Genomic DNA, 9429 nt, shown 5'->3' with positions numbered 1-9429 from the left:
TTACTGGAGAACCGCTTGTCCAGTTGTCATGAAACATTGTATTAACATTTAGCATAATATAGATTAATGGGGATACATGGAGGGCTGTCTGTCTGCATGTCACTTACATTTATCTGGCAATCCTTTTTTCTAATTGGAATAAACATTTCAGATGGCAATTCTTATTCTATACTATTCTGTACATACCGTTCTGCCATAATCATCAACTTTTTATCATACGGATAACCAATTCTGAATTTATAGCTGTGGCAGGGGATGTAGGTTACTGACATACTTGTTCCAAACTGCAAACTAAAATTGTGTTCATATCACTTCCACAGATGGAAAAGATTGTTTTCAACATAATCCCACTGGCAGATGGAAAAATGGTGCATGGGGTTTAAAGGTCATGTACTCTGAAGAGCTTAAAAAAAAATTCTATGATACATACTATATAACCATATATACTGCAATTATACAGTACAGTATATACTGTACAATTGCTGTTTAACATTTGTCACTGATTTTCAGAACTTGACATTTAGCAATCTAGATTACACAGTAGTCAACATCAACCACTATATGAGTTATTGGGACATTTTACAGTACAAATTAAAATTCACTGCCAAAAGAATAGCCCAAAATCATCTCAGTTTACTAGCACCATACAGGCTATATCCTCCTTGCCTGCAAAGCCTTTCAGAAATGTTCTTTATGGTACATTAAAACACTGCCCATGTTGGGCACACAAAGTATGGACCAGGTCATTTCTTTTGGTAACCACCAGCACATCCACCTGGTAGGAAGTCAGAATACAGGTTAACAGGGAACATGGTGTTGGTAGTTCTGAACCTTGCCTTTTGTTCGTATGATTTGGAATACTGTATATGCATATTGTGTTTTGCTCTTAAATTCAGACTAATTAACTTCTGGTAAGTTCTGCAATCAGAAAACCCATCTTAATTTACTTACATACCATATAGTAGTTATATAGTACATTCAAAGGTTCCCTACCTCCTCCCACCAACAAGGTGTGGGTTTAATGTAGAAGTCAATAATTGTACGATCACACTATACAAGAAAAGCTTCAGCAAACACTTTTTATTTTGTTTTTACATGTTAAAGATTTTATTTCTGGCTGGATTCTGATTTGGATGTAGAGGCTCTCAGAGAGGACAGACGACGCCTCTTGGCGATCTGTTCCTGGCGTTTCTCCTTTGCCTCCTACAAAACAAACATGACATTTAGAAATTTTGATGATGCTTCTTTACAACACTGCTTAAGCAATGGATGGTCATAAGAATAGTCATAACAGGGCAGTGGGACAGTAACACAAGATTAATTAGGCACCTCAAACAAGTAGAATAACCATTTTGGTTTTCTTCTCCAATCTACAGGTAGTGGACAAAAAAATAGACACACCTGGGTAAATGAGGGAAACCAAGTATGGTGAAAGCAAGGGCTTCCACACATGCGTTAATTAAGCAAATAACATCCCAGCATGCTTAGGGTCATGTATAAAAATGCTGGTTGCCCATAATTATGGCTAGCACGGCTGCAAGAGGAGACCTCAGTGACTTTGAAAGAAGGGTGATTGTTGGGGTGCGTTTGGCAGGAGCTTCAGTGACCAAGACAGCTCAACTTGCTGATGTTTCACGAGCAACGGTGTCTAAGGTGATGTCGGCATGGAACTCCGAGGGAAAGACATCAGCAAAGGGCAACAGTGGGCAGAAGTGCATACTCCAGGATCGTGATATCCGTGCATTAATTTGAAGTGCAAGGCAAAACAGGCGAGCAACTGCAGATGAATTGACTGCAAATTTCAACCTGGGGCATGAGCAGCCAGTTTCATCAAAAACGGTCCGCCGAGAACTCCACAGAGCGGGATACCATAGTGGCCCAATGCCCTATTAACCCTTTGCGGTCCATTTATTCAGCGCGTCAGGCGCGTCAGGTCCGATTTATTTTCACACGCGCAGTTTATTTTAGACACGCTGTTTAAAAGTATTTTTTTTCACAGTAAAACAGGTTTAAAAGGCACTGCATATCAACAGGACACTCAGTACTGCAGCTCCAGCCCCGCCCCACTCCTTGTTCGCTATATTTTTTACATACCTCGTAATAGTAGTACATACTGATAAATCATCTCCTGATCACTCGTTTTATCACCAAACTCAATAATGCGATCCAAGTTGTTATTTTATTAAAAAAAGCTCTGCAAATGTCTGTGATGTTCTTTGAGCTCTGGATGCGGAAGCAGCTATCTTGTTTGTTTATGTCCGTGTTATCTATGCGGTGTCGGGTCTATCAGTATTCATGAGATACGCCCCCTTTTTTTTCCGGCTTCTCTCGGCTCCTATCGGTCTCACTCGGCCATGGTTTTCTCGGCTTTTTCTGGAGAAAAAACGGCTAGAGACCTGTTTTTTGCGTCTTTTTGTTGATGTCAGACAGGGTCCGACATTGGACAGGAAAGGAAAAATTACGATGTCGGAGCAGGTCCGACATAGGACCGCAAAGGGTTAAGCGACTTTACATTGGTGTTTCCATTTTTTGTCCACTACCTGTACATTACCTAAAATATGAAAAACAACTTCCTGTAAAATGAAATGGACTGAAGAATGTTATCAGAAGCCAACCAGGTCAGAACTCTTGTAAATATAGGTTGCAAATGTATTTGTTACAACCTTGTCCTTATTCATTACATTTAAACTGACATCTGGCCAAGTTATAAAACACCTATATCACCTACTAAATCCACATCAGAAACATGACAGATTGCAACCACACAGGTTTTATCACAACAATCTGTTCTCAATAATTTAGCTATGTGACACATATGGACGCCTTCTTAAGGAAGATAGGAAGACAACATAACCCTTATCAATAAGTTATCATATTCACACAACTGAAGTCTCAAGCTCGAGTTGAATTAGATGGAGCTACATTTACATCAGCCACAAGCTTGCCATTTAAGTTGTATAGATATAAAATGGGAAAAGTATTACACTTGCTAGTGAAATTAAACGATTGTTGGGCACAAACTTTTTACAATGCTACTGTATGTATTTGTTTCCAGCGTTCATACCTTCATTCTCTTGGCTAGCAGCTTGGCATAATCAGATGCTTGCTCCTTGTTCTTTTGAGTACGCTGCTTCTTCAGGGCAATGCGCCTGCGCTTGTGCTGCAGGACACGGGGAGTCACCAGGCGCTGGATCTTGGGGGCCTTGCTTCTGGGTTTCTTACCTGCAAGGATGGAAAAGCAATTTAGCAACAGCCAATACAATAAAAGTCACTTCAATGTATTGATGTTTTACTTATATAAATGTGTATTATACACTGCAACGTATGGGGGTTCGGAAGAGAGTAAACCATGCAACAGAACACACACCCACCTTCCTTTGTCAGGGGCCTCCTCACAACATACTGGCGCACATCGTCTTCCTTGGACAGGTTGAAGAGCTTGCGGATCTTGCTGGCCCTCTTTGGACCAAGACGACGAGGGACGGTGCTGTCGGTCAGTCCTGGGATGTCCTTCTCGCCTGCAAAACAAAAGGTCCTTTCAGTAGTGTTCTTTATTGTACCATTAACCCTTTACCGGTCCTATGTCGGACCTAGTCCGACATTGCAATTATTCCTATTCGGTCCAATGTCGGACCCTGTCCACATTTAAAGGTATATTTGTTTTCTTTAATTTCATACATCCAGATGTAAATGCCAATGATTCAGAGATAAGATCATGACAATTCACAGTTTATGCTATTGTATAAACTGTAGGTTTACATTACCGCTTACAAACATAACAATTTACAATTATTTACAAGTATCCAAACAGTGCACAACACAGTGAAAACTGAATTGGGGGAGGGGGGGGGGGGGCTGTCACGTTAAACTTTAAATAAGGAGCTGTTGTCAGCCAACCATAGGCCACAATAACATCCCTCCAGACTACTGCTCTGTGGCACTGAGCAGGGTTCGGGAACAGACGACCCACAAGGCTTTTTGTGGCGGCCCGGGAGCATTGTTAATTCATTTTATTTTTAATTTTATAAAATATTTACTTTCCGGCACTTGCGCCATCCTGACTCACTTGTTGCTGCGCAGATTTTGCACAGCAAGCATGAATGAGTCACTGCTTGCTAATCAGCAGTATTGGTTAACGTGGCAGGAATTTAAGATGATGAGAAACAATTATGAATACATTTGTAATTAGAGGTAAAGCTTCAGCTCCGACAGCAGAAACGAGTGCAAGTGGCAGTCATAGTCGAGACGTGGAAATATCGGAGGAGCCCGAAGCCAAAAAGTCCTGACCAGTCAGATGTTTGGAGCAAGAAAAATGCTCATTTCAGCAAAGTTGGGAAAATGACTATTGCTTTGTGAAGAGCAATGGGAATTCGATTTGGGAAAACTTGTGTCTTGCACAACTGATGGTGCTGCTGGCTCTGCTGTCGGATTCTCAGCTTTGCTGCAACAGCATCTGTTGGGATTTGTTTCACACAGACAACCGATCGGCTGTATGCTTTCCATGGTACTTATTCACCAGGAAAGTTTGTGTGTCCAATACAATGAAAGTCTGCATGGATAAGGTAGTGAAAATAGAATCCTCGCAAAAGCGCTACAGTTTCACGCTGCGGACATAGGCTAAGCCAGGTAATGTTCTTTAGAGATTTCTCTCTTTGCTGCCGCATGCGATTGCTTTTCTGAAAAAGTAGAAATTCTCTGAATTTTCTGTTGGAAAATGATGCTTGGCTGCAAGACCTTTACTTTCTGACAACGATCACAAGCACTTGAATTAACTGAATTTGTCATTGCAAGGACATGACAAAATAGTTGCTGATTTGGCCAAAACGTGTGCGCCAGTTTTGACAAACTAGATTGGTTTACCAACCAAATGAGAGTCTGATTTCACTTGAGCATAACGGATACCCTTTTAAAAGGAAACCGATAAGAAAATAGATTAATCTGAAATGCAGTAAAGTAAGTAATAAACTGACTGTTGTGATTGAGCAGTTGGTTCAATCAATTTAACAGCAAATGCTGTACTTTTTCTGTATAAAAAAATGTGTAAATATAAAACCAGAGGGGACAGCAATATGAATCCAGAAACAGGGTTTTTATGATGGGCTGTTTTTTGGATGATACTAATAATAATAATATCAGTAATAACTAATTTGAATGCAATGGATGCAGTAACTGTATCAATATGTGATTAAAAACAAGATTATCTGAGAAATTTTAAATCGTGAGATTAATTGTGTCAAACAATGCCAGTCCATAAGTTTATGGGTATACAACAAGAACCACGTTCTTTACAAGTACAATCTATTTGAATTATTTCACAAGTAAATCTGAAAATGTTACAAAAACTTCAAGTTTCATATACAATATTTTATTGGAATTTCAGTACGGTGGACATTTGTTTATCTTTAAATTTTACCAGTTCCCAGATTGTGAAACATGACAGCTATCAACCTGGACTTACAAACCACTTTTGTAAATTAAATATATTTGAAGTGCCAGCATCACAACTATAGACTACGAACTGTAAACCACCAACTATACATGACTGCCGAGCAGACCCATGTGAAAAAACAAAACAAAAACCTCGAGACTAATCCCTTGTCTCCTTTCCCAGTTGCCAGCCCAGTACACTAACCCTTCTTGATGATGACCAAGTTCAGCACACTCAAGTTGGCATCAACGATGCAGCCGCGGACAGACTTGCGCTTACGCTCGCCAGTCCTCCTGGGGCGGTAGCAGGAGTGGCCCTTGCTGAGCAGCAGACGCACACGGCCGTGGGTCAGCACACCCTGCTTCATGGGGAAACCCTGCTTGTCGTTGCCACCACTGATTCGGACAACATAGCCCTGCAACACAGGAAAGGAATTACTAGGAGCACTTTGATGTAACAATACAAACGCATAGTACATAACCTGAAGCCTAAAGCACCAAACTAATTTAAATTCATATTTGAACAGTTCCTGGAACTGAAAACTGGGTTGCAACTTAATAAAATCTTGTTTCCCATTGTGTACTGCTTTAAAATAAGGGTCATATGCAGAAAAGTATTAGCATGCTAGCAAATACAATAGGAACACAAAGCCCAAACTGGCAGCATCCCCATGGTGAAAGTGTGACTTAACACTTACAAAACGTTGCCAGTTTTGTTGTTGTTTATTTCTGGCTACTCAATTTCAATTACATTTACATTACTAAGAGTAAACACCACAAGAATTTAACCCACAACTTCCCTAACCCTATAAAAAGGTATATTTAACTCAGTTTTAGTCCTGCAATAATACCATGTGATGCATTCCTTATATGCGCTCTATTCCCAAGTAACAAAAAATATGTATGGATAAATGCTGTAGAACTTCCTACCTTCCACTCCTCACCCAGAGGATCAGCAGGGACCTCGGTGGCCATACGCTTCTCATAGAAGGTACGCAGTTTGCGCTCATCATCAACTTCGATGAGCTTTTGGCAGCCAGTAGCCGGGAAAGATATGTTCAGCTAAACAGAAGCAAAATAACAGATTCATATATTATAAACAAACGGGTAACATTTTCCGTGAAGACAGATTTCTAAATAAAGTTAAACACTTCCACAGTACAATGACATGGTCCGTTGCTATTTTATTTCATAGCGACTTGGGATTTAATAGGGGGTTAGGGGTACTATAGACGAATGACACATAACTGAAAACAAAGTGAACACGCTGAAACAACCTCGATTAACTCGGAATACAGTGCTTATCAACGTTAAGACAAATCTGAAAATTGCTTAAGTAGAGGTCCATATATTTCTTAATGATCAGATAAACATGACTCCAAAATCGGCAACCTACAACACGTTTAGAGAGAAAACCAAACCTGCAGTAAACTACAGCAGGCAACACAGAATCCTTAACCGATTTTCTCCCAGTCTACATGGCAATATGGATACGAACTTGTCACCTAAAAAGTAAGCTGCTTGATTCGCATCTGAAGTTAGCATGACATACAATTTATGACAACTGGCTTTATACGTTTGGATGCATCTTAACACAGACCACAACAACTTTGCAGTTATGAAACAAGGCCTGTCTTCTCTAGTTAATTTCTTGCTTTGTACCAAGTTTGTCCACACAGAAAAAACACATGTAATTTTAAGTCGTCAGGAAACAGAGGTATCTGTATTTGAAACGGTGTTACGCTACAGCAATACACTAGAACCAACTACAGTTTCAGAAAACTGCAGACACATTTCTCTAGCAGGAGGCAGCCATGTTTCTTAGACTCCGTTTTCGCTAACAAAATCTACATCCATCTTCTTTTTATAAAAAAAGAAACCGCGACCAATTTGATTATTTTATATTATGAAGGACGTGGAGTTTCTATTTCTTGGGGTATGGCGGGGCTTACTTCACAGCTTAAACATTAAAAATGTATTTCATCTACTCTCACCTTCATTTTATGGAACTAACGCCACTCAGACCTGCCAGTGAAAAGAGAACGGATTTCCGCCCCAAGCTCTCACATAGACGCGACGTACTATCGCGACAACTCGTCCAGTTAGCTTCAACATGGGATTTCAGTCAGCCGTGATGTTTTTTTAGGCATGAGTTTAGAAACTGAGGCCATTTTGGCTCCACTAAAAAATAAATATAGCATACTAAATATAAAGCCGGATGAGCCAACATGGCGATTTCTGTCTCTACACACAACAGTATAAACGAGAGTGATAACTGAGAATGCTAGTACCATAGAAGAACTGTCATAACCTGAACTGCTTCGAAATCACGATGTCATTTTTTAAATATTGATTTGAAGTATGCAAATACATTTTGGCCACCTTTGATATGTTGCAGACACTTATCTGTAAACAAAGCTGTTGTTCCTCATGTTTAGTAATGCAAATTGTATCCTGTCTGCATTTTGTAATATAACAAGCTGCATTTCCCTGTTGTCAGTTCAGTTTCAGTTATGATTTTGATAAACTGGTTGTATACTCAATTGGCAGGTGCTTCCATATCCAAAAGTGACCAAAGTACTGATTTCTCACAAAGGATACTCTCACAAATGCAGATATTATGGACCATTTTTGATAATAGATTTTGCTGCAGATTTCCATCCCCAACTTTCATGAAAGAATCAGAGGTGCTAATCAGGGCCGCAGCCAGGAATTTTGTCCTTTGAAAAGGCCCCCCTGCTCAATCCAGCAAGCACACACTGACAGGATACCCTGTACACACCCTTCTAGTTTTTGTTTCCATTTTAAAAAAACCTCAGTTGAAGAAATATAGGTTTCGGGCAGAAGCGGATCTACGACCTCAGGACTCGAGGGCACCACTTCAACGCTGGAGAGCTGGTCTGGGTCTTTAGCCCCAAAAGAAAGAGGGGTCGTTGCCCCAAGATGGACAGCCACTGGCTTGGGCCCTGCCAGGTCCTGGAGCGGATTGGGGCAGTAGTGTACCGGGTGCAGCTGCCACCTACAGGCCGCAAGGTGGTCCTGCACCGGGACAGGATGGCTCCCGGTGCAGGCTGAGCCGGCGACTCCTGACAGTTTGCTCCTGCCACCTCCTGATTCACCTTGTCCTGACAGCCCCTTGCCTGTGGGCTCCGCACTACTGGGCTCTGCCCGTCCGTTCCCTGTGCCTGACAAGGGACCGACACCTGTGAGGAGACCATGGCCACAATGACGCCATCGGCTTCCGGGCCGTTTTCGAGACTTTGTCCATCCCTCGGGGGCAAGGGACAAAGGGTGGGGCTATGTAACGACCCAGGCTATGGTATCATCGCAGGACTCTGTCTTGTCATGTCTTGTCTCAGTTGCTGCCTGTATTGTAAGGGAACGGGTCACGCAGTTAGGCTGAGGGAAAGGAGAGATTTTGTGAATGTGTATGTGTATGTTTTGGGAGGGGATTGGTTGTCGGCTGCTGCCGAGGGATGCATCACTCCGAATCATTCTTCGCCACCCTCCAGAATTGGCGGGAGCCGGAGGATTGCGGGGAATGGATCTGACTGGTTGATCCCGGTGGTGGGCGGGGCCCCTCCAAAGCTATATATACCTCCGCTGCAAGACACAGATTTGAACCCAATCCAGAAATGAGTCGGAAGAGAGAGAGAAAGAGACTGGTAGAGTGGGTGGTTGAGGAAAAAGGAAGGCAGTTAGAGAGAGACTGAGACAGTCGTGTGTTTTATTATTTTGGCTGCGTGAACCCCGGCCCAAAGAGGGATTTGTTGTTTCCAAAATAACAATTTGCAGTGTTCTTGGTAACTAATCTCAGCAATGCTATTGGCGAAAAAAACATTGTTTAAACAAAATTAGAATTAACTTACAGACATGACTACAAAACACAAGCATTTAGATGCATCCTTATATGTATTTTTAATAAACATACAGTAAACACAGGTAGATGGTACTGTCCATGCAGACGTAACGTCAGACAGCACAATGTTTTACATTATTGGG

At 41.4% G+C, this 9429-nt stretch overlaps 1 protein-coding gene across 1 annotated transcript; it reads right to left on the bottom strand.

Annotated features, from left to right (window-relative positions):
- Positions 1–1065: 1065 nt before the first annotated feature.
- Positions 1066–7539, bottom strand: LOC117420765 (small ribosomal subunit protein eS6). The gene is made up of 6 exons (XM_034034378.3): positions 7422–7539; positions 6358–6489; positions 5633–5843; positions 3372–3518; positions 3065–3222; positions 1066–1203 (listed from the first exon to the last, which is right to left on the bottom strand). The coding sequence occupies exons 1-6, from the start codon at positions 7425–7427 to the stop codon at positions 1108–1110; spliced, it is 750 nt and encodes a 249-aa protein (XP_033890269.1). The 5' UTR covers positions 7428–7539; the 3' UTR covers positions 1066–1107.
- Positions 7540–9429: the final 1890 nt, after the last annotated feature.

Source organism: Acipenser ruthenus, chromosome 1, assembly GCF_902713425.1.
Source record: "Acipenser ruthenus chromosome 1, fAciRut3.2 maternal haplotype, whole genome shotgun sequence".
Lineage (NCBI taxonomy): Eukaryota > Metazoa > Chordata > Actinopteri > Acipenseriformes > Acipenseridae > Acipenser > Acipenser ruthenus.
This window is presented reverse-complemented; position numbering and strand designations above follow the sequence as displayed.

What these genes read in the sequence shown, in the direction of transcription:
- LOC117420765 (XM_034034378.3), bottom strand. An exon ending in CTCTGGGTGAGGAGTGGAAG is followed by an intron (nt 5,844 to 6,357) that starts GTAGGAAGTTCT and finishes CCTGTGTTGCAG; the next exon opens with GGCTATGTTGTCCGAATCAG. An exon ending in GAGGCCCCTGACAAAGGAAG is followed by an intron (nt 3,223 to 3,371) that starts GTGGGTGTGTGT and finishes CCATCCTTGCAG; the next exon opens with GTAAGAAACCCAGAAGCAAG.